The sequence below is a fragment of the Melospiza georgiana genome, chromosome 5 (genome assembly GCF_028018845.1).
Source record: "Melospiza georgiana isolate bMelGeo1 chromosome 5, bMelGeo1.pri, whole genome shotgun sequence".
In the NCBI taxonomy this organism is placed as follows: domain Eukaryota; kingdom Metazoa; phylum Chordata; class Aves; order Passeriformes; family Passerellidae; genus Melospiza; species Melospiza georgiana.
Genome location: NC_080434.1, coordinates 47,694,088 through 47,719,298, shown reverse-complemented (window position 1 = coordinate 47,719,298; position 25,211 = coordinate 47,694,088). Strand labels below are relative to the sequence as shown.

Here is a 25,211-nt window from a genome sequence, read left to right as displayed (position 1 = left end):
AAATTTATCAGCTTTATCTACAGTGGTTTCCTTTATAGGTGAAATCCCAAGTGAAAATCTGTGTCCCTTACTGCTGAGACACAGATTTTGTACCTTTGTTTCTCTTAACCATGAGCACTGTCATTTTATTGCTCATTTTCTAACAAAGTTGACCCAGGTGAATCCTATTTTTTAACCTCTTTTAGAAGTCAACAGTGGCCTGCAGAGCAGGTAGAATCATAGAATGTTAAGAGGTTGGAATGGACCTAAAGCATCATTTAGCTCAACCTCCCCTGCCATGTGCAGGGACATCTTCCCCTAGACCAGGTTGCTCAAGGCCTTAGTTCAACCTGGTTTTTATAACTCTTATGCCGACAGATTGTGTTATATCTGCATATAAGTTATACAATTTCTATAAACCTTGGTTTCTGGCATTTTAGGGCTGCAAACAGAAATGGTCACTATACTTAAGATTGTTCCTCTCTTCAAAATAGTGATTCCTGTTGTCACAAACATCAGGCTTTAGTTTTACTAGATGACATTCATATTTTGTCATATTTTGTCCTATTGTCTGGTCTGATACCTGGAGTACTTCATTTGTGTCAGTGTATTCCTCTAAGATTAATTTACTGAAGATTTTGAGATATGGATTATACTTTGAGTTTTAGTGGTTTTGTTTTATGCTAATGTTTTTTCTTCTGCCTTATCTTTGATCTTCCATGGAATCCTTCATTATGGTTTCATGCAATTTAGAAATTACTTTTAATTAATAGTTTATAGCTGGTTTACGTTAGATTTTTGAGAAAGTTCTGCTTGATTTAGTCTTTTCTTACTGAAGTTTTGTGATCTGTGTTTGGGGTTTTTTTTTTGTTTGGGTTTTTTTTTGTAACAGCAAAGCAGAAGTACGGTCTTTTATGGGGGGGAAGGAGACTGCTGTAGGGTCAGCTTTTGTCTTTGCTTATCAAAGTCTTTTTTGCTGCATTGTTTAGTTCTGTACTCTTGCATAGTTCAGCAAATGCATCACCTTTAATGTTCTTCAGAAATAGTGTTTTGTGTTTTCTACAGCAGAAAGAAGAACTTTTGCCATTTAGAATGAGAGAAGTCCATAAGGCTTTTTTCTCTCACCTTTTCTTTTTCTTCCCCCTTTTCTGATTCTGTTTGTCCTGTGTTGCAGGCGGATATCTGGCACAATAGATGTGATTGGACAGAGCATCACTATCAGCAGGGTGGAAGGACGACGGCGTGCTAATGAGAACAGCAACATACAGGTTTTACATTGCAGTTTTGCATTCTATTTTTGACTAAAAGACATTTTTGTTTTTCCCATAGCTTCTGACTAAAGCACCACTGTATGTGAATGAGTAACACATAAGTAACTTTAAGTCCAGAAATAAAGTTTTGGCAGTTACTGAAATATATTAAGATGAAGTAATTGATAGATTTCAAAAATGTTTTGGTATACCTCTTACTGAAAAGAAATGAGTGATACTGCAGACTTAGAATCCAGGAGACAGCATTGGCTCTGCTAGATCTGTGTGGGATTGTGTTTTGTTTATGGAGTGAAAAGATAAATATTTGAACTCCCCATTTGTCCCCCTATTCCTGTCAGACACTAATGCTGGAAGTGAAAGCCTCCTTGTATGTAGTTTGAGAAATGCAGTCTTTTAAAAATAAGGCGTGAAGGAATAAATAGTTGGTAGTAGCTTGTTTTTAATTATATTGTAGTACTTTACCAAAAACTGCAAGATTAGTCTTTATGGTTTTAGTCTAGACTTTAATTATCCTCAGAAAGCAACTAAATCTATACAGATAAAATACACTTCTGAAGAATTAGAGAAGGATCAGGGTTGCTTGGTGCTCCAGTTGCATTTCCATGCCAACTTGGGTTGAGGTTAAACAGGGAAAATAGTAAAGGATTGTAGTGCTATATTGAAAACATTACCATGTGATTTCCATCTGATCTTAGAGTATTTAAGTAATTTATGATCTTGGGTTGTTTTCATGCTTTTCAGATTGATTTTTAAATGTTTTCCATTATACAAATTTAAGGTGCTCTTAGACCTTTAAGGGGCAAATAAGGGACACTGAACATAGGTGTATGCAGGTAGAACTTACACCATCTGAATATGGGTCTTTAGATGTGAAGTGATACTTTCCTATTTTAGTAACTGAAGGAGAGGAAACCTGTCTTGCACTCTTTTCACAAAGCAATTGTAACTAGAGTTTGATATTTTACAGGTTCTTTCAGAACGCTCTAATCCTGAAGTAGACAGTTTTACCAAGCCACCTCCATTTTTCCCTCCAGGAGCTCCACCTACTCACCTTCCACCACCTCCTTTCCTCCCACCCCCTCCAACTGTCAGTACTGCTCCACCTCTGATTCCCCCACCAGGTAAATATCCTGCACTATATAGGATGTGGATAATGAGAGATTTCTTGAGGTGCATTGTGCAGAATTTCAGAATTTCATGTTCTGCTCTTTTCTTAAGTGTATTTGCAAAGCAAATCCAGAAACGTTTGTTTTTACTTTCTCAGTAAGCATAATCCCAAGTAGTAAATAATTACTTAAAGACTAACTGCTGGTTCTTGCGTTCTTGAAAATGTTTGAAGAGAGAAGTTGTTTTCTGTGATTCAGTAAGTGTTAATGCCATTGAGAGGTACATGTTAACACATTATTCTACTTTAGAACTAGAATTATGGCATACCATGAATTTGTGTCACAAGTTGGATTCTCTGATGTCTAAGGTCAAGGCAGCAAGAGAAGTTCTAATTACCCTTTTCTTTCACAGCATGCATGAATTCCCACAGGTCTGGTAGTATTGCATTTGCTCCGTATCTCTTCTTCCAGTTAGAAGTCTTGTTAGTCCCTGATGTTTTTTTCCAGTGTTCTGTGTCTGTGAATCTTAGAGGAATCAAAGCTCTTTGAGAACTCATCCCATTGTTAATCTGTTTTGAAATTTACTGATATTTACTGAACATTTATTGAAATTTGGCATACATGGAAATTTACTGGGCATTTGCACAAGTGGTACAGTGACCTGTACTTCTCATTTTAAGACAGTAAGTTCAAAAGGATTTGGCGAGAAACTAAGAACTGTCAGTGAGAAATTAAAATAGATGGAGAATCTTTGTGGTGTATTTGAGTAGGAAAGTGAAGCATTTGTCTGCAGAAGAGACTGATTTAAGGTGGAGCTGCTTTCCTTGTTTTCTCCTGGTCCTTGAATTCTTTAGCTTGACTTGTTCTGAAAATCATGTGGAGCAGTTTCTTTGCTATTCTGCTTGCAGAGGAAATACTTTTAAAGTTTCTCTGTTAATATTCTTATGTAGAAGCAAAGAAGTCACATTATTTAAATGCAACTAGTATGAGCTTTTATAGGGTTTAAATCCTCATAGAAGTTGCTTCTTCAGTTGCTCTTCCTAATTTTAAAACTTAACTCATTCTGCCTGGCAAGCTCTGACTTTCCTCCATAATGGTCATACACAAAAATCACAGCACATAGAAAACTGAGAAGATTTAAAAATGAAATAATTCTCTGCCCTTTTTTTTCTTTTTTAAAATAAATATAAAAAATACAATCTCTGAAGTGAGATTATGGTAATGCTCTGGTGATTTTGTTTCCTTACTGGCAAGGGGGAAGAACAGAAAGAGGATGGATGTGACAATAATACTTGCTCTGGTTTTAACCTTCATTTAAACCTTTATGATAAAACAATATATGTGATGCATTGCAACTTTTAAGAAAGTAATTATTTTAATTGTAATTGGATTCAGAAAAGGTGTTCTAAGTTGTATATTATCAAAAACCTGAGAACCCCTCTCACAGACACCCCAGATGCACTTGGTGCAGGGGTACTGGACTGTTCTTATGAAACCCCTCACCTGTTGAGATTTTAAAGGTGAAGGAAATCCACATGTGTTGCAGATCAAGCCAGCAGGTTTGGCTTTAGTCTCACGGTTTACAGGCAGGTTTATGACACAGGCTTGTTCAGAAGGTCTTCTGGAACATCCTTCAGTACTTCAAGTAGATTTGAAAATAATGATTAAGAGCTGTGGATTTAGTTTCCTCAGGCCTGTGTTTTAATTGTGCTGTTGCCAGCTCTTTATCATCAAAGCTGTTCCAAAAATAGGTTCTACCATCCCTCCTTGGTTCACTGGAGTAGGAGTAAAAAAACTACACTTACCCAATATTAAACTGGGACTACTTGCCAGAAAATTTAAGTATTCCAAATATAAAACATCCTCCAAAAGCGCCTTTGAAAAAGGATCTTGCTTTGAAGTTATGTCTCTTGTTCTGTATTCATTCACTCTTGTGATTCAAATCTTTTTTGAGGAGCAAGTGCTGGAACAATTTAGAGCACCAAATGTAGAAAATTCTCAAATAGTCCTAGGAGATGATGGACTGTGGCAAAATATGTGCTAGTTTCTGTTTGGTAGGTTTATTACTATGTTGGTGTAATTTTCATCTAAAGCAAACATGTATGCTTGTTACCAAGGCTTTAAAAGTTTGTTTGTTTATGTGCTTTGGTTTGTCTGTAGTTAAAAATGTGACATGCATTTGTGATTTAAGAAAAAAGAATTTTCTCTGAAATACTGAACTTCTGTTGCATAACTTTGCAATGTGTGCCAGCCTTTGGTGTGACTGCTCAGGCTTGGCATCCTAAGTGTGTACTTCTAATCTTTTGATACAGAAAATTTGACCTAATTTAGCCTATGGCAAGAGAACTAAGTTGAGATATATTACATTTCTGAGGGCTAGTGCACAGTTCAGCTAATTTACAGTATGTTGTTAAACTCTGGCTGTGTTGTTCATGTTTGATTCCTTGCTCCACAAGCAGAGCACGTGTGGCATTGCTTTCCTTTAGTAAAACATGATTTTCTGTAAATACTTACCAGCCCTGAGCTAGTAGGATGGTATACAATGTTCTGAAGGCAGTTTTGAGCATGGTAGTTAAAATGGTGCGCTGATGACATTTGAGTTGCTTTTGGCACGCAACTCTGAGTATTTAGGTTTATGCTGGATGTGTCTTTATGGCAGCACAATGATGTTGTAGGGACATGACAAAGTTGATACTAAGCCACATTGTTGCATTTGTACAGTGTAGTCTCTTCATTGCAATAAATGACAAAATATTTCAGTGTCTATTCTCAGAAGTAGTAATTGGCTGGTGGCACTGCAGGTATATATTCATGCACTTCGAAGGCCAAGGAGTGAAGAGTTAAGAAATTATTTCTTTTCCATTAAGTGAAGCTTATGATTTTTTGTCTTGTTTTGTGTTGTATTGGTGTATTAGCAAGGAAAAACACTTATTTAGATCTTTTTTTTTAGATTTTTTGTCAATTTGGCACCTAGAATCTTTTGTCCTTTTTGATACCACCAAGTAAATTAGCTTCTGTTTTAAAATTATATAAGCATTAATCATGATTCTTTAAAAGTTCTTAAAGGTTTTTGTGGGAAAGTGTGCTTATGGATTTTTTTGTGTAATACTCTAGATTCACCAGTTCATTAAAATTATTTGGACATTTGATCTCTGGATATTAGGTGAATTCAGTCTGTCTTAATTTTGTTGGAATGCTTGTTAAGTGAGATTTTTCATTTGTCCTTTAGTCTTGTGATATTTTTACTTTTAATTCTGTACAAGATAACATTCTTGTAAGTGAGGAATACATTAATTGTTTAATACAAACTTTTTCCTTTTTGTAGAGTATTACAGCGACCTGAGTGGGCGCGGCTGGTGATAGAGAGACGGTGAATTTTGTATCTTGATCAGAAGGCTTATTTATTAAGATATGATATATAATACATTATGACTATACTAAATAGAACATAGAGAGAGGTTTGCAGAGCTGCTAGCTAAGCTAAGAATAGATAGAAAAGAAATCCCAAACAAAGCTGTGGGACTCAGTCCCCTAGCTTGTACTGGTGATTGGCCCTTAATTATAAACATAGGAAATGAACCAATCAAGGTGTCCCTGTTGCATTCCACAGCAGCTGATAATAATTGTTTACCTTCTCTTCGGGGGCCTCTGGCCTCCCGAAGACGCAGAAATCCAAAAGAAAGGATTTCTGTGGAGAAATGTCTGCGACAATAGAGAGGAGTTAGCTGATGGATTTCCAGGCAGTTCTCTGGGTAGTGCCGAGTGCTATTTGCAGTGCTAACAATATACTGGTTTTAGGGCAGCAGTTGAAATCTTTTGTGGTGTAAGGTGGAGCTAATAAGTCACTTTGACAGAATTTCTGGTATAGCTAATAAGTCACTTTGACAGAATTTCTGGTATTTTTCTAGCTTATGTTCTTATAGCAATTATATATTATTATGTGTTATATAATATGTACATGCTTAACATTTATTTATTATATATTTTTTTTCTATGTGTTAGGCTTATGAAGGATCCATTAATTAGAACAATTAACCAAAGAAGATTAATAGTAAACAGTTTGGCAACAGTTTGAGTTCGTAATCTTGACTTTCTTTCAGGAATTTTCACCAGGACTGTTTGGTCTTTTAAATGTTACACTGTCAAAAATTTTGTGGTGTTGTACCCAGTGTTCTTAACAACTGTAGTGCACATTGGAAAGCTTGCATGCTGGTGGAGAGAAAATGGCTCATGCAGTTCAGAAATTTGGCTGTTGGAGTTCACTGATTTGCATTTTGGCTAAGAGATCTGATTTTAAATCTTCCAGATTGGACAGAAGCCTCAATTATATTCCACCATGTGTTTAATCCTATAGGATTAATGCTGTTAGTAATTACTGTCAGAGAAATTGCCAACAATTAGTGAACTTTGATATTGATCCCTGTTCCTCTGCTTGCATATTCCTTCATTCTGTGCTTCTGTCAAGTCAATCTGGGAGCAGTTGGCATTTCTAGACATAATAAGTACATAGATTTAGTAAAATGTTGCTGCCATACAATAATCTTTTAACTTTAATGAGATATGTGTAAATTTTGTCATGTGGCCACTACTATTCTGTGTGAATGTTTATCAGTTATGTCAGCGCTGATGAAAGCACTTGCCAGAGTTTTCTGTTCTCTCCCTTCCCAAAGTTTTGCCATGAGCTGTTAGATTGAACATACAAACTTTTTGATGGAAGCAGAATTGTTGATAACTGGAAGTGCTTTATACCTGGTGAAGTAGTCTATTTTCTGCCAGTATTGTTTTAGCCCAGTTTATTATATAGCAGTGTAATGTGTTTAGTTCAGGGTAAAGCTAGTTCTTTGCAAAGCATGGGAAGATAAGAACCTTTGAAGTTACAAATTATTTTTACCTTGTAATCATTCCTTTCATAATCAGTAAGGTATGGTTAGGTGTTGATGCAGTTTATTTTGTTAGGTCAGCTAATTTAGTTGGGAACAATTTTCTCAGCTTTTAGTTAGATTCATAACAGCTTAGCTAGATCTGAAAATCAGGTTAGAGTAATTCTTGCACATGTTTCTGTTAAAGGCTACTCCCTTCTCAGATAGCTACAAGAAAATAGAGAAAAAACCCAGTCTTTTTCCCTCCACGTAGCAAATGAATGATGAACTGCAGTGTCATAGCATTGACTCAGACATCTGTATTGCTTACTGCTGCCTGAATTCTTTGTTCATGTGGACCTACTGTTTCCTGAGCCAAGCTATTGAAGGTCAGAGGCCAATTGCATTTCCTTCCATGGAATGTAAAACAAAGCAAATGTAGTCTATGGGATGTTGCTTTCCTTCTATATATTAAGCTTTTTAGAATTATTAATTTAATTTTAACCTTGAGGCCCAGAGTCACTCTACACTGGTTTTGCCTCTAAATAAAAAAGATCTTAAAGAACAGGAATTTAAACCAAAAGCTGGATTTCACAAGGCTTGTACAAAATTTTATCAGTATTAATGTGACATCTTGACCTGAGGACACAGAAAATATGTTGTCATTCTTCTTGATCATGTATGCAGTGAAAGCTCAGTCTGGTTTCAGATCTACAGATAAGAAACTATTACTATAACTGATATTTGTTGTCTTTTTAGGTATACCAATAACAGTGCCACCACCAGGTAAATTTGCTTAGATTTTTTTTCCACGTTTGGTTAAGAGATGAAAACTTAACTGATGTGCAACTTACCAGCTTTGTTCAACTTTATAGATAAAGAGTTATGCATACTAAATTATATGTGCATATTTAGGCTCAGTTATTTTGATGCTGGGCAGAAGAGAAATTGTATGAAAATGCTGTTGACTAGTGGACCTAATCAGCCAGTTTTCTAGATGTACATTTCCTTCTTTTCTTTAAAATATTTTTTTCTCAGCCATGCAGTAAATAGTTTGGATTTTTGTTTATTAAGTGTTGTTAGAATTTGCCCATGCTTTTATATCACCGTATTTTTAAGAATGATAAAGTTTTAACTTGAAGCACTGATAATATATGTTTCATATTTTGCCTTTGTCAAGCTGAAAAGTAGTTCTTAGTCTTACAAAATAAAACGTGGAAACAATTTTTCCTTGTTCTCTCTGGGATTTGTTTGCCATGGTATGCTTAGCCTAGTTCTTTTATGTGTTTATGGGTGATAGATTTTTACTTTTTCCCCTCCTTATCCAATTTATTGTTACAGGTTTTCCACCACCACCTGGCGGTCCTCCACCTTCCCTCATACCCACAATAGACAGGTGATTATCTCTTTGAATCCTTACTAAGCAATCTGTCAGTATTCTGAAATAAATAAATAATACTCTTGCATTGCCCATTGTTTTATGGATTTATGTCTGGGAAAGGGAGACAGCTTCAGATTTTTACAGTAATTTTACAGAAATGTTACTAGTCTCACCACTCAGCATATTCTGAGTAGGTTACTTGGCCACTTATTAGTTTAGTGATGACACAGTATCAAATTACCAAATTAGTTACAGTTTTGATTGTAAATCAATGCCAAGACCTAAGGGAATGATAAATAAAGTATTCTTTAATAGTCTGAAGGCTTGTTTATGTGATCTGTATACTTTTCAGCTATCATATCCTTTTTTGTAGACGTACACAAAAAATTGAGCACAGGTTTAGGCCCTCATAAACTATAAGAAATGCCAGAGTTCCACAGAATCCAAATTTGTATTTATATTCTGATCTAAGTGTTCAGTTATAACAGGCCTAACCTGTTAGGCTAGGAATTTTTCAATACCATATTTAAATGCATTTATATGCACATATCTGTTCCTTTGAAGTTGAAAATTCTGTTAAAATGCATGATACAGGAGGATGATGGAAAATCTCTGAGAAAATCTTTGTATTATTTAATTGAGAAAAAATCCTAACTTAATACATCATATGTGCATTTAAGTAAATTTATTACTTTGTACTGACAGTTGCTGTGGATGAGTGATGCTTGTGATTGTATATATTGTATATAATATATGTAATAATATATGTATTAATATGTATGTAGCTGTTTATTGAAGGAGGTAGCTTTGTTGCTAAAGCTGAGGTTTAACATGTATCTTTGACGTGTTGAAACTGGTTTTGCACATACATTCCACAGTGGGCATTCTTCTGGCTATGATGGTCGTCCTGTTCGTGCATTTTCATATGGCAGTGGTAAGTAAGCAAGCTTGCTGGCTTTGGAAATTTTGACCAGTGTGATACCAAATTGTTTGATACACTTATGAGGATTTTAGCTAGACAACTAAACATGTCCTATCACTATTTCATTATGAAACCTCATTACTGACCATTGTAAATAGATACATGCTGTTGCAAATTGAACTACTATTGGTAAATACTATTGTTTTGCTTATTAATTTATATGCTGGTTATCTTTTCCTGCTGCTTTTGCAGAACTGTGATTTTGAAGCATTATATACCATAATATGGACTGCAAATCAGGGAGAATTTTTCAAGGCTTTAAAACAGGAGAACAAGTACTGTTGACATATCATCAGAATTTTAATTACTAAGAGCAATCATTCAGAAATCATGATGATGTACATCTTGTTTGAAAAACCATTTGTCCAAGACACTATAACCTTCAGCTATACTATTATAAAGTCTGTTTTGTTTTTTTTTTTGTCTTTTTTTCTTAATTACTGTTATTGGGGGGAAAATCTGATGCTGGATTTGACTTCATGTTTTTTTCCATAAAAGTGATACAAGAGTGAACTAAAATGAAAGCTTCATCATGTGCCACCAAATGGGCATCTACAGAATGTATGCTGAGTTTTGAGCTGTTACCTAGCTTCTTGACTCAAAGGAGAAAATAAGAAGATAAAGTAAATAGAATTATGAAATTATTTGGGTTAGAAGAAATCATTAAAGATTAGCTATCTCAAGCCTCCCTGCCATGGGCAAGAATACCTTTCACTAGATGAGTTTGCTCAAAGTGCTGTCCAACCTGGCCTTGAACACTTCTTTCTAATGGTTGGGCATCCACAACTTCTCTGGGCAACCCATGCCCCACCACCATCATCATAAAGAATGTCTCTCTTATGTCCAATCTAAACTTTCCATTTCTCAGAGTAAAACCTTAGCCCCTTGTCATGTCACTACGGGCCCTGGCAAAAGGTCTCTCTCCATGTTTATTTCTTGTAAGTCCATTTGCAGTATTGAAAAGCCACAATAAGGTGTGCTTAGAGCCTTTTCTCCTCCAGGATGAACAACCTGAACAACACAGGAGAGATGTTCCAGCTCTCTGATAATTCTTCATGGCCCTCCTTTGGACCTGCTATAACATGTCTTTGTTGTACTGGGGTCCCAAGAGCTGGATGCAATACTCCAGGTGGAATCTCATGAGAGCACACAAAGAACCATCTCCCACCAACCTACTGGCCACTCCTTTTGATGCAGCCAGGATACAAGTGGCTTCCTGGGCTGCAAACTCACACTGCTGGCTCGTGTTTAATTTTTGCCCACCAGTATGCCCAGGCCCTTCTCTGCAGGACTGCTTTGAATCAGTTCATCGCCAGTTTGTACCGACATTGAGGACTGCCCTCGCCCTAATGCAGGACCTTGCATGTTGACAGTCACTGCCTCTGCCTTCAGTACATCTGCCATCCTGCCCCATGCCTGGTGCCTTTTCTTTCAGCTGAATTCTGTTGCCTTGCTCCTTGTTCCTTTGAACCTTAGCTGGTGAGAGGAGAAACTGTAGGGGAAGTTTTGTCTGTTTCTGGGATCTGTGATGTTCAGCACAGATAAAATATTCAGCAAATCTCTTTCCCAAATGTTCTCAAGTTTTAAGCGTGGATATACAAAATGACATTTTGTAATGGCTCACAATTTCTTGAAGTTGTAGCAGTTCATGGAGTAACAAGCAGTACTTTTGACATTGTAAGGATCCTCATCAGTTACCAAATGTTTGCTTTCATGCATTGGAAGCTTGTTGTGTTTTCAGGAATTCTTGGAAAAGAATTCATAAACATCGGCTTTACACAGACTTCTTTTTTAGCAGTAATTTAATCGTGTTTTAGCAAAAAGGTAAAACCTGAGATGTACAACTAAAGCCATACAGAGTATCATAAATAAAGCAGTCTTACTAACACATACTAATGTATGTATGTGGCATCTATTACATAGTCTCCAGTGTAGAGTGTTTTTCACTTTGGTGTCTCTTCTGTTAGAATTTTCTATTCTGTCAAATATTGTCAGGGACATAAGAATATTTCCAAGTTTCATGTTGACCTTCAGAGCTGATGGCATGCCTGTGTTGTTGCAGCACCAGTCCTAAAGGATGACTGTTACCTTGATCTTGCCAACATTGAATTTTAACTTCATCAACAGGATTAAAATATTGTTTTCTTTTATATGATTATGGAGACCAAGGAGCACAGTCCACTGCTATCTTCCCAGTGTGCTTCCAGTGTATCTTGTATCCCTGTTGCAGCAAAAGCTTTCATATTTGCTGCACAAAGCAATTACCTGTCTCAAAGCTGTCTGTGTCATAGGGATTTTTGAATCTGTAGAGACTCTGTGGCATTTTATCACTGTTGCTCATCACTTAGTGAGAAATGTTTTCCTAGTCACATCATACTGTCACAGTCCCTGTAGTGCAGTGTGATCACTGGTGAGTGTTCAGCAGTGCTCTCTGTGAATCAGAACCTGGGGACATTGAAGCTCCACAGCGCAGCTGGGTGCAGATCTCACTGCAATTTACAATCACTAGGTATGTTTATTTAATAGTTGCTTTGGATGATAGCAGTGAATCTCCAACCTGTTGTCTTCTTTGACAGTCTGTGCATTTCCTAGCTTTGTCAAAATTGCAGGGGAGGATGTGCAAATGGAACACATTGCAAAAAGTAGCAGTCTTGATTAAGGTACTAGCCCTTCTTCTGCCTATCCACATTCCTCAGCTCATGCTTTGATGTATTTGATGTCTTGCTGTCAGTTGGGTTTCCCATTGCAGACCCTTTAGGAAGGTTACATGGTAAAGTAATAACTTATAACTTCAAGAATGTCTGTTTTGTTCTTGTGCTCTTCCACCACATCAGTGTGGTTTAGTCCACTTGCACTTAAATCCTTTCACAATTCAGTGCTACGTCTGCCATCATATCTTTGGCTTTGCTTGAGCTGCCTTTGATCAGCCACTGAAGTGCCCTCTATCATATGCTTGTTTGCTTTTTCCTCAAGTAGATCTCTGATCTGTGCTCTAAATGTTTTTTAAATCTTAGAACTTGCAAGACATTTAGCATTACAGAAACAGTTTAAGAGTCAGTATTTTTTGAGGCATAAGCAAGAAGTATTAAATAGTTTGCTTTATGCTGTGAAGCTTTAAGTTTTTTAAGTAGCTCCAAAACTGGGCTCATGTCTCCAAAACTAGTAATTATTCAAAGCTCTCCTTCTGTTTTAAAAATAAAATCAGAGTTAAAATCAGAGTTTTTGAAGTGTCTTCCTTCTTGTAGAAATTATTGGAATAATCCGTGTAGAAATAACAGAAGTGACAAATTATTTCATTCAATGTAGTAAAAGCAGAACACCAGTTCATACTAGAAAGTAAGCTTCTTGTGTGTTGTGAATAATTCCTGGTGAAAATCTAGATATAAAAATGTGTAATGTGTCAAATTACTGTTTTATCTGATGGTACTGGGGAGAAACACTTCTGTCTGATGAGAGTTACTCAAAATGTGATGGAGTATCCCAAAATTTATTGTATAAGTTTGTGCTACCATTAATAATTGGTTTGTAGTATACATTTAAAGTTAAGTTTAAGTTTAAATTTTAGATCAGAATACACTGACAGCCAGTGTCTCGTACCAAACGTGTGTTGTTGACATAGTGGCAAGTCAAGGAAATTAGCAGTCTTTTAAGTGCAGCTGGTTTTTTTGCTATTTCTGGCTGCTTTCCTTCGACGAATTTCAGGTCTTGGCAGCATAATGAGCAGCATAATATTGTATTAGGACATATTTATCTGTTAACCCTTCATTTTGCTTTTAGACCTGAAGTTAAACAGTGTCAAGCATTTTATTAGAGGCAAAACCTTGTATAAATGCTTTTTTAAAGGAATTGTAATACTTTTAATTACAAATGTATTTTAGCAATGAAGTGGTTTTTTTGTGCTACGCTGCCTGCTCTAAAGGTCTTTTGTATTCCTCCTCTGGACGCTTGGCAAACAGACGCTTGGTTAAACTTCTGCCAAAGCTTTCTGGGGCAGGCATACCCAAACATTACAGGCAAGGCAGTCTGAACTTAGCTGTCAGCTGAAGACACTGGTTTTATAACCCAACAGTATTAAATACAGCACCAGTAACACACTTTGCATTGTTCAGTAGATATTTATGTTAATTGTACTGTTAATCTCTTTGTGACACCATGAAGTCAAGTAAATATTGTTCTCGTGTTATAGATGATGAAGTGGAGCTCAAAACAAACGATTTATTGAAAGTTAGGAAAGCTAGCAAGGCAGATAAGCAGAAAGGGAGAAGTCCTCAGTACTGTAAGTCCGCTAGAGAGTGCTGTTTCCAGCTAAATACTCAGCCCTTGTTTTTCCTTTACAGGGTGCGTTCACGGGCCTTCTGGCGAGGGAGGGCAGGACAGAACAATTGGGGCATTAAATACAGCAGTTCTGTATTACACTGAAGTTGGCAAAAAGCAGTGGAGAAGCATTCCTTCTCCCCATTGCTAGCTATGTAAAAAAGGTTGGGAGACAGTGTTAAGACTTCCTTCTTAACATCTTAACATGTCACTTCTAGATTAAGACTATGCTTGATTTTCTTAAACTGTTACATTTTAGTGGTATTAGAGTTTGTGCTGAGTATTCATAAATGTTATCTTACAGAGCACAAGTGGGAGCATTATTTCTTCTTCCCAGAGTGAATTTATTTCTTAAGCTCCTTTTACATCCGTAATCAGAAAAGTATGACAAAGCATAGTATAGAATATAAATTACTGAACGACAACTTCATAGCTAACATTGTATTTTAAATACAATGATTTTAAAGTACAAGAGATAAAAATAATAGCATTTAACTACAAGGCTGGAAGTGTCCTTTTTCTGAACTATATTTTCAGAGCACTTGAGTTTCAAAGGCAGTTTTGTTTTCCAATTGTTTTTGTTTTGTTGTTCCCCAAAAATAAAGCCATTTGACCACTTAGAATCAGATTCTTTGAGCAAGTATTTGCACAATTTTTTTTCCCCAAAAGTGTTTAGACAGTCTTTGGGGTATGGCTTTGTACATCCTCATAAGAAGTCTTTAAATGAGTGCCAGAGCTTTTGTAATAATCATGGAAAAAATGCAGTGTTTGCTTAGCATTAAGTGAAAGGGGAAGATTAAAAAATATAATTGGAGGAAACTGACAAATGCATTTTCTTGCATTAGTTTCCATATGATATTTGATTTTACTCTTTCTAATAACTACATCTCTTTCTTTAGTCACTTTTCCACACCCTGCAGGTTCTGCACCCTCATGGTCCAGTCTTCTGGACACCAGCAAACAGTGGGATTACTATGCACGAAGAGAGAAGGATAGGGAACGTGAGAGAGAGAGATCCCGAGATCGGGATCGCGACCGGGACCGGGACCGAGACAGAGATCGGGACCGTACCAGAGACAGGGAGAGGGACCGAGATCACAGTCCGTCTTCAAGTGCGTTCAACAGGTCAGTGCAGTGTCCTCAACGTGCTGGAACTCCGCTCAAAGCCCTTGTCTCTGTTAAGCAGGGTACTTCAACATTCAACTTTAGTGTTCTGCTGCATGCTCCAAAGAGCTGGGTGGTGTGGCTTCCTCACCTTTGCCCTTTTGGAAACTGTAATTCTAAATTTCCACATGTAAAACAGAAGCAGGAAAAAAAGGACAGTATACATCCAAATTGGTCATAGTGCTTTACAGGTTAAAGGTGATTTAAGTCTTGAGAATATCTGAAATATTAATCTCTTTTTGACATCAGTAGGTTTAGAAAAAATCTACAGAAAAATCTACAGAAGTACTAAATGAATTTTCGTTGCGAGTTTGGTACTAAGAGCAATGTGTTGCAACATTTGACCTTAATTAATGGTAATAAATACTGCTAAAATGATTAATATGATTGTTAAAAATGGCTGGATAATAATCTCTCCTTATTTAAAACTATTATTTCAAGGTCAAGAACTTTAATTTGATTTAGATTATGAAAATCACGTCAGATAAATTTATTCAGCTTTCTAATTGCTTTTTAAAAAAAGCTGCAACTGTTCTGTGGTTCATGTGCTCAGGCACAAAGCATTTAATGTTGAGCTCACTATGGCTCCATAGAACAGAGGTCTATTGGTTAGCCATATTTTTCTAAATTTCCTCTGCTTGTTATCTGCTAAGCTTTTTGGGGTAAATGTCTGACGCTTTTTTCTCAGTGTTCATTGTTAAGTTTAAATTTTTGCAGAATATATATGTTAGCTATTAGGCAGATTGTTTTTACTAATGGTTTTAAGCCAAAGGGAGAGCACTGAGAGTCAACATTTCTGCGGTTGAGAGATGACATTTTTGCATGATGACTGTCAGCTGAAGACCAAACTGGGTGCAGGCTGGGGAATTTTCCGTGTATGCTGGTGTGGTGATGTCCTCTCCTGTGGGCATGTGCTTCGTTCCAGGGTCAGTTTCTGAGGGCTGAAGACCTATCTAAACATCTGTTTCTCAGACAGCTTGATTGAAGGCCAGAAAGAGCCCTGGTCATTCAAGGGTGCTTGAAATGAACCTTAATAGCTTCCAGGCCTCAAGAAATCTCTGTGCTGCTGCCAGAGTTATCTGTAAAGGAGGGGGAAGAGCAGGCCTCGACTTTTTTATGTGACTAAATTATCCACCATCTGTAGCAAAGCTGTTGCCACATGGCTGTATAAGAAAATGGGAGGCCCTTAACTGGGATAAGTTGGTTTGGGAATCACAGAAGAGGTGTGAGAGGCTTAAGAAAGAACATGCAGATATAATATTTCTTAAGAAGGTTTATTTTCAATTCTGTGCACTTATGAAAATAAAATGAATGGAACTGTGAGGAAGAGAATGTGAACTATTTTAAAGACTGAACAAATTTATATCCTTTATTTATATTGCCTTTGTTTAAACTTTGATCAAGTGGTATTTTGGTGAAGTTTGTAGTAAGCATCAGGTTTATCATTTTACTGCTCAGAAATTACGGCTTTCAATGCTTTTAGCAGTTATTTTCCAGACGAATAGTGTGTGGTTTTGTATACAACATTTCTTAAAATTATTGGAAAACAGGATTATTTTTATTCTATTATAACCAAAAGGAGGTTTAAAAATGAACTTTCAGCTGTCTTTATATTCTGTTCTGCTTTTACCCTGCTATCCTCAAAAAAAAGTGTGCATTTTTACAATGCATCTCACTCTGCCCCCTTGAGAAGATGCCATTATTTTTGGACTGTTTCCCTCCTGCAAAGGTTGGGACTTTGTTTGTTTGGTTTTTTTTTTTTTGTTTTTATTTTGGTAGTTTCAAGTCAATTAGTTAACACTAAAAATATAGACATTGGAATTTGATTGATCTGTTACTGTATCGTGGTTCTTCCTCAGCAATTTGAAAAATTAAAAAAAAAAACAAAACAGAAAAACCCCAGCAACTGTGTTTCTAAAGTCCTGGAACTTAATAATCTCATGGAGAAGAGCAGATGAGGGTCTGCCTGGCTGGATTGCAGCTTTACAGGGTTTGGTGTCCTGGTGGTCAACAAACTGAACAAGACTCCACGATCAGTGTGCAATAAAGGTCAAAAGCATTGAGCAGTATTAGAGTGTTCCTGAAAGCTCCCAATGCACTGGTCTTGGCAAACTGAATTTTTGCTTTACTTAGAGAAGTTGTTTATTTTCATCAGACACACTTACAAACTGTCATGGTTCTTTAGTAGTTTGCCAAAATAAGGTTTAAAAGGGAGTGTCAGTAATATTTTTAACCTTTTCTAGAGTGTTTTAAAATAACTGGGTAATGGAACAAATGCAGAGTGTGAGTTACCATTAAGGGCTTTGGATCTCTTTGAAACCAGGCTGTAAGTCTACAAGTAGCAATCCTATTTCTCATGGGAAGCTTATCAGAAGTTAGTGGTAGGCATTCAGATTTTAACTTTTTAATTAGATACTGATCATTGAAATATTAGTTTTGTGAAGCAATATGAGATATGGGAGGAAGCTGCAGTTGCACAGAGAGGCTGGGGAGTCTCCATCCATGGAGATAGCCTGAAGCTGTCTGGACATGGTACTGGTCAGCTGGTCCTCATGGCCCTGCTTTAGCTGGGGTTTGGTCCTGATGACCTCTCCTCATGCCTTCCAACTTCAGGTTTTGTACCATTTGAGCACAAATGTGCTTTTCACAATTCGATCCGATTACTCTCTGATCTGAGGTTATAAATGCAGTATAAAGTCAATGAAGTTGTATTACTCAGTGGCAAATCATAATTTTGAGTTCAGTAGTTGTAGCTGTAGTTTTCCTTGTTTTGATGTGTGACTATTTTTCATGTCCCTCAAAAAAGCAGAATTTTCTATTGAGTGGCTAGTGTTTCTCTACAGTGTCTTAAATTACTAATTTCTGACATTTGCTTAATGATGTAATCATACAAGTTTTCATAAAAAAGACTAGTGCTGTTGCTTCAGGTGTTCCCTCTTCTCACTGAGTTTTCATGCATAGCTGTAATAATCATTAATGTAATGTCCTCACTTGGGAAATGGCCAGGGGATCCAAGTTATGGCAGATAAAATGGGGTAGATCTCACTTCTCACTGCTCCAGGACACAAGAAATCTCTGTAGGCTTGAGCTGTTCTCCCTGTGTGATCTGTCTGATCCCTTCTGCTGCTGCAGGGACCTCAGGAAGATAATTTCTTTCATGGTCAGTGTTGGCAGAGACAGAAACACTTGCCTGTTGTTAGGTCAACAGTATCTAAATTGTTACTGATTTTACTGCTTTTGAAAGACTGGTTACATTGTGCATTTCTTTAGGACTTGGTGGGGATCTCCCAAACTATGGTTAGAGAAGACTTCATGTGATGTATAAATAATTACACTGAGGTTATTTGTATTGAAGTTACACTCTTAAATGATGCTGGGTAAGATTTTCTTACAGAAATGATGAAATGATCATGCCTTTTTAAGCTATGCTAATGTGCCATTTGAGTTGTGTTGGCTAACAATGGACTTTGGAGTTTTCTTGGTTTTTTGGGTTTTTTTTAGATTTCAATAAACTCTTAGAACTGTCCTTTTCATCAAGTCAGAATATGAAAATATGTTTTTAAGTAAAGCCTTTGAATTCTTGTCTAACCTGTAATATTTCGGGGTTTTTACCAACATTGTGGCAGGGCAGCATTTCATGGCAATCCTAGAGAGAACTAGAGACAGCACTAGTGAAAAATTAATTTCAAAAGCAACCCAAACATTTAGTATACTTTACTCTTTGTGCTTAGTGTTTCCTTTTCTTGAAGTGAGTGTAAGGAAGTAGATAACTGTACCAAAATCTAATTTTAATTTACCCAAATTGTATAATAGTCCAAAAGTGTGCTGATAAGTGTTGAATGTTTCAAACACTGATCCAAAAAAATTACTGAAGTTAATGTAGGATTGTATTTCCTTCACAGTTAGATACAGGTTCAAGCTAACAGCTTGATAACTCCTGTATAAACTTAGTGGGGCACTGTTGTATTCTTTTTTCTTTCATTTTTAATGAAAAATTTCCTTTCAAAACTGCATTAACTGCACAAGTCTAGTGTATAACATGAAGAACTTTATTGTCCTTTAAGCACTGAACTCATGTAGACACAGCCAGAAGCAATATTAAGATTTTCCAATATAAAGATTTTTTCTTGATTTAGCTTGTTATTGTTATACTCCTTGGTCTTACTGTCCTGAAAATCTCTTCTTTCTGAATCAGTGATGAAGAACGCTACAGATACAGAGACTATGCAGAGAGGGGCTACGACCGCCATAGGACAAGCAGAGAGAAAGAAGACAGACACAGAGACAGGAGGCACAGAGAGAAAGAAGAGACTCGACACAAGTCATCTCGAAGGTTTGATTTCTCTTTTTTTAATAGGATATGAAAGACTTGCCCAGTTTAAAAAAAAAAGGAAAAAAAAAAGAAGTAAACTTCTAAAAGAACCCCAAACAAACAGGAGTTTTGTGGAAAGACTGTAAACACTTGAATGTGCTACTTGGAACAAGTCTGCCGTGTGAAACATGGACAGACAAGAAGCAATACTGACCCTGGGTAACCTTGTATTGAGTGACAGTCAGTGTGTGAACAAAAAGTAGGACACTGGGGAAAGAAGGGTAAAAATGGTGAGTCAGAAGGGGGTGGAATGAAGCTGACATTCAGCAGCATGAACAGAACAACTCAATAGTCATTCTCAGTAAGTAAATTAATCCTCGCAGTCACTTGAGAGAAATTGTTCTACCTGACCCATTTTAAGTTAAAAATAAAAGTTAAGTCCAGAAAATAGGGCCAACAAGAATGTCAAATTATTAAGGAATGCCAGTAGGTGCATGATGTTGTTAAAAGTCTTGCTATTGGAATATGGGTTAAAATGGGGAAAATAATTCTATTTTCCCCCAAAAAAGTACAGGATGGATAGATGTATGTTCCATTCCAGGAAAAATTCAGTTCTGCACTGACATCCAAAAACTCTGAGTTGGGAGCAGATGCCAGTTTTCAAATATGAATGCAGAAGCTGTTTTTTTGGTACTTTGTAATGAAATAGGGCCTGAAGTGTCAAGTGTTTGAGGCATGTTTTCTCTCTATTTAGTAACAGCCGACGTCGTCATGACAGTGAAGAAGGGGATAGCCACAGAAGGCACAAACACAAGAAGTCCAAAAGAAGCAAAGAAGGAAAAGAAGCCAGTGGTGAACCTGCTCCTGAACAGGAAAACACTGAAGCTGCCCCTGTGGAATAGGCTTGTGTGATTTTTTTTGCCTACTTGCATATATATTAGTGCCAGAAATAGATTACTATAAATCTTGTTATTTTTCTGGGAATTATAATAATTTGCTCTTAATCTTGTTCTGTTAGTTTGAAATCAAAGGTTACTTTGGTTTTTTTTTTTGAAAATAAAAGAACGAATTTTTCATGTTAAGATTCTTGGACTGACTTTGTCTTTTAAGAAACAGTAACAGTGAGAAAACATCTTACATCTAGAGGCTTATGCTCTTACAATATAAGTAGGGCTTAAATTCTTTGTATTAAATTGTCTCCTTTTTTCATAAGCCAACGGGAAGGTCATTCTTTTACTGACTTTAGAAACAGTGTGCATTCATTTTATTATATACCCAACATCTGGAACAGTGTGGGTTTAGCATAGCTTTTGGAGACTTATTTGGAAAGGTCATCCTTTACTACAGGGACACACAGGAACTGCAGGCTCTTCAAAAGCCTTGTAATAACGTGAAGCAAAAAATAAAACCCAGGGAAAGTGGGAAAGGTGCCGATTGTTCTTAGTTGAATGGAACACTGAGCATGGTGATGATACACGTGGTAATTATGTCTGGTTTGTGTGGGTGCATAAGGATGAATTAAGCTGGATAATCGTCCCTGCTGCCTTTCAGTGGCTTAAGAGAGAGTTCATTTTAGTCTTTGTTCTAGGGGAACAGCTGCCCTTAACATGATAAAGATTAACAAACATATCCTCTTCCCAGTGTAGGCTTGTGAGATAAAAACAAGGCTGTGGAACATGAGTAATTTGCAGAGAAAGACAAAGGACTATTTTAAACGACATATAGGACCCTCATCACTTTCAGATTTACTTCATGCAGAACAGTATCAAGTGTGATTGATAAGGCAGTCCCACAAAAATTTTACTGCTATTCAAAAGACTTACATGATGGCATTAGCAGGCTGCAGTGTATTTCCTTAAAAGTAATAGTCTATATAAAAATCCCAGATTTAATAGAATTAATCAGAACAAACCAGGGAAACGAGGTAATTTGGTTTTGGATGAAAATAATGTCTGTACAAGTACACAGTTACAATTATTTTTAATTATTTTAGAAATTTCATTCACAGTTTTACAGACTAACAAACAGTACTTGAAAGTCTTGAAAATACCAGCTTCATGCTGACCATGAAAAGGTACACATAATCAAAGTGCTATTAATGTGTTGGATAAAAACCTTCACCTGATTATTGCAACTAGAAAAATTGCAAGAAATATTTCCATTAGTTATCAAGGTTTTCTTTTTGTAAATCAAAATAAAGTGGGTGAGCAGAAGCTGCTGCTCCTTAAATTCCATTATTATTATTATAATGCATTAAATAGATATATAGGTATGTATAAAAAAACAACAAAACCCCTTAAGAACACAGGGAAGGAAGGACTTTAGTCTGTAGCTTGGATCACTCTGAAGTGATTTTCTGACAGGTGTCACTGCTTTGCCTTTCTTGACATGCAGGTTGAAATTTCACAAACCTTTTCTTTATAAATACATACTTTACTCCCCAAAAAAGCAAAGACTGGTGTTCCTTTTTTTTAAATGTTTTCCCCATGTTAAGATACTTGTCACACTCTCCATGAAGACTTGTTTTATAAAAATGTGCCAGGCCAGGACACAATTGTGAGAGTAATTTTTCCTTTTAGTTCTTTGAGCATCCTTGCCAAGCAGGCATGCATCATTCCTGATGTGTTCCTGCCATTGACAGCAAGGAGGATGTCACCGCATCTGAAAAAATACAAGATGACAAGACAACAATTAAATCTTAAATGTTTTCAAATGCCAAAGAACATCCTCAAGCTGGGGGAAGAGGTAGAAATTAGTATTATGGCTCCTTCTCTAGCTAACTGCTGTTCATGACTAAGGGGATAAAGCAGGTGAAAATATTTCACTTGTTTGGGTTTCTTACAAATTTATAATTAATTCAACATATTTGAAAGAAAACTATTTGATATAGTTCTTCTGACACTCATTCTGGTAATTCATCATCACAGAATCATAAAAGGGCTTCAGTTGAAGGGAATTCAAAGATAATCCAGTTCCAATCCTTGCTCTGGCCAGGGGCACCTTTTACTAGACCAGGTTGCTCAAAGGCCCAGCCAGCCTGTCACTGAATCAGGAGGAGGCATCCACAACTCTGGGCAACCTGTTCCAGTGCCTCACCACCCTCACATTAAATAATTTCTTTTTAATATCTGTCTAAAACTACTGTATTTCAGTTTAAAGCCATTGTCCCTTGTCCTAGCACTGCATACCCTTGTAAAAAGTCCCTTTCCAGCTTTCTTGTAGGCCCTCTTTAGGTACTAGAATGATCTGTGTTCTGAACAACTGTACCTTTTAAGCCTTGTTAATTGATGTAAGTTTGTGCCACGATTGTGCATTTACTCTCTTCAAGTGTATTGGTGTTTGCAGGGAAGGTGTTTGGTTGGGGTGTTTAGAACTGGGGATGTGGGAAATGTCTGTGCTGGCATGCTTTGTACCACCCCAGAGATCAAATTGACTCTTCTTTTAACTTACATACTAGTAGATTGCTAGACATCTGAAAACATTCTGCTATGAAAGCAGATCTGTTAAACTTCAGGATACTTGTGTCCTGTTTCCTTATCTCCCAGAGTTACTTCTGTATCAGTGAGTCCTTCCCCCATCCCTGCCACTGCCTTAATGAAAACATGTTTTTTAAAAACTCCCACAGGTTAACCAGAAGAACTTACATAAATGCTACTTTTTTAAGATATTAATCATTACCTAATTCTGCCATCATTATATGCTGGTGTTCCCCCAACAATGGATTTGATAAAGAATGGTTTGTTCCCAGTATGTTCTTCATAACCTCCTACGATGCTGAAGCCAAGACTTCCAGATGTATTTCTTCGTAATACAATTTCTTTGCAGCTGTACAAATATCTGAAATAAACCAGTTTAATTAAATGTTTATAGTTAACTTGAGATTCTGATGAACCACTAATAATGAATCTGCCTTTTCATGGACCCATACACTGTTCTTAAGAGTTAAAGTAGTGCCATATTTCCACTGTATTAAGCACCTACACTTCTCTTCTGTTCCTGTAGTACTGCTTTCCTGTTACAACCAGATAAGCAGTTATCCCAAAAGTAAAATTAGTCTTGGTCTTAAGTATTAAATTAGTTTTTTTTTATAGGGTAGGAATCTATGCAAATGCTCTGGTTGCTGTGATGGAGAAAAGCACTTAAGCCTGGATTTAATGTTTGTAAATCAGCAATTCAAAATGCTGTATTTCTTCTACCTTGTACACCCCAATGACTTGTTTATCTTCCAGATATGAGCCCGTATGTGATTAATTAGGTCAAAGTGCTCAGACACTTTTGTGGTGCATGTCAAAGTGAAATCATTTTAAGACCAATGGAATGAACTACAAAAATAACAGATTACACAAAGACAGGTATTGGTAGAATTAGGGATCCTGAGCTTTTCTTGTTGAGTAATCTGATAAGTCAAAGCATGGAAGATGAGAGAAACTCAACCATATGAGTCAGTGCTTTTAGTTCTGAGTCTGCTCTCAAGAAGATAGCTTGTCTTTACTGTAATGATTAACACAAGATTTTGTTGTAAGAGAACTGAAATCTGCTTCTCCCTCCATTTGTCTTTTGAACGTATTTTATGATACTGTATGTTATGTTCATCAAAGCTGAGGTTCCAAAAGTAGGAATAGGGGAAAACTAAGAATAGTGTTATTAGACTCTTAAATGTTCCCTAATGCTCTGAGTACATTAATTTGCTTCCTTTTTTTTAACCAAATTAATTCCATTTGTTAGAGAATGACTGATAAAACTTTCTGTCCATAGTACTTTACCATCTTATCATTAGTGGTGTCCCCAGGAATGATTGAAATTTCTGAATGTCTAAAAATATATTTGCTACTCCAAATCTCAAAATATAGGCTGACCTACAGCAGGCAACTGTTACAAGCTCTATTCAGGGACATTTTACGTTTCTAAGAAGCACCTGACACTTCTATAGGAAGATACATAGCCTTTATCTTAAGGACTGATATGCCTAGTGTTTTAAAAATTGTGTTTTAAATAGTGCATTTGCTGTCTTTCACAGCATAATACTAGATTAGTCCCCCAGGGCCTACAAATATTCACCTGCTGCCAGGATGGTAGGTATGCAATATTTGCACAAGAATTCACTGGTCGCTAATGTAAGAAACAGGTGACACTTGCTTCTTCCTGAGCAGCCAGGCATTATTACTTTACCATCTGTGGACTTCTTCAATGTGCAAAATCACTTAAACCCTCTATGTTTAATGGTACTTATCAAGGTCATGACCAAGCAGTGCCAGGATTCAGCCATTAGTGCTATAATTCAGTGTTGATTTTGGGGCAGAGGTCTCTGCTGCCCAGGGCTACACTCACTAAATTGCAGCTGGTCTAAGGAGAACCATCTCCTTGGAAGACAGCAGCTCATAGTCTTCAGCCTTTACCACTAAATACTCCAGAAGATGAGGATAAGGAGTAATTTATGTGTGAACCTGCCTCAGATTCAAGATTTGGGGATATATAATATCTAGCCACAGGGTCCTATCCTGGGCAATACTACAACAAAGCATCGGTTACTGATGCGTGAGGAATTTACAGTGCCTGTTTTCAAGCAGTTAAATGTACAATTCCTGGCTGATTTTCATAAAGCACAAGTAGCCTTATGCTCTAGGAATGAAAACCAGCCCAATTACAGGAAGATTTCAGCACCAACAGCTATGAAAAGGGTAACTCCCTCCTCCCTTCCCATTACAGTACACAAATGGCAGCCAAGTAAGTAATATTTGAGAATTGTTTCCACCAGTGTCCTACAGGCCAGATTGAGTTACTTTGGAGGTGTTTCTGTCCTAATTTCATGTTTTACATCTTGTTGTACCCCAGGTTTGCAGAAT

General features: G+C 36.8%; 2 protein-coding genes across 4 annotated transcripts in view; one reads left to right on the top strand and one right to left on the bottom strand.

Annotated features, from left to right (window-relative positions):
- FIP1L1 (factor interacting with PAPOLA and CPSF1) overlaps positions 1-20,450 on the top strand; it is a 37,527-nt gene extending 17,077 nt beyond the window's left edge. For both annotated transcript variants that reach the window (XM_058023978.1, XM_058023976.1), the window contains 8 exons: positions 1,154-1,247; positions 2,218-2,371; positions 7,975-8,001; positions 8,557-8,611; positions 9,475-9,530; positions 14,792-15,017; positions 19,252-19,389; positions 20,123-20,450. In XM_058023978.1, the coding sequence (XP_057879961.1) occupies positions 1,154-1,247; positions 2,218-2,371; positions 7,975-8,001; positions 8,557-8,611; positions 9,475-9,530; positions 14,792-15,017; positions 19,252-19,389; positions 20,123-20,270 (898 nt within the window). In that variant the 3' untranslated portion in view covers positions 20,271-20,450. The remainder of the gene's footprint in view (positions 1-1,153; positions 1,248-2,217; positions 2,372-7,974; positions 8,002-8,556; positions 8,612-9,474; positions 9,531-14,791; positions 15,018-19,251; positions 19,390-20,122) is intronic.
- An 881-nt stretch (positions 20,451-21,331) lies between these two features.
- LNX1 (ligand of numb-protein X 1) overlaps positions 21,332-25,211 on the bottom strand; it is a 60,612-nt gene continuing 56,732 nt past the window's right edge. For both annotated transcript variants that reach the window (XM_058023974.1, XM_058023975.1), the window contains 2 exons: positions 23,047-23,205; positions 21,332-22,029 (listed from right to left, as the gene is read on the bottom strand). In XM_058023974.1, coding sequence (XP_057879957.1) covers positions 21,894-22,029; positions 23,047-23,205 — 295 coding nt within the window. In that variant the 3' untranslated portion in view covers positions 21,332-21,893. The remainder of the gene's footprint in view (positions 22,030-23,046; positions 23,206-25,211) is intronic.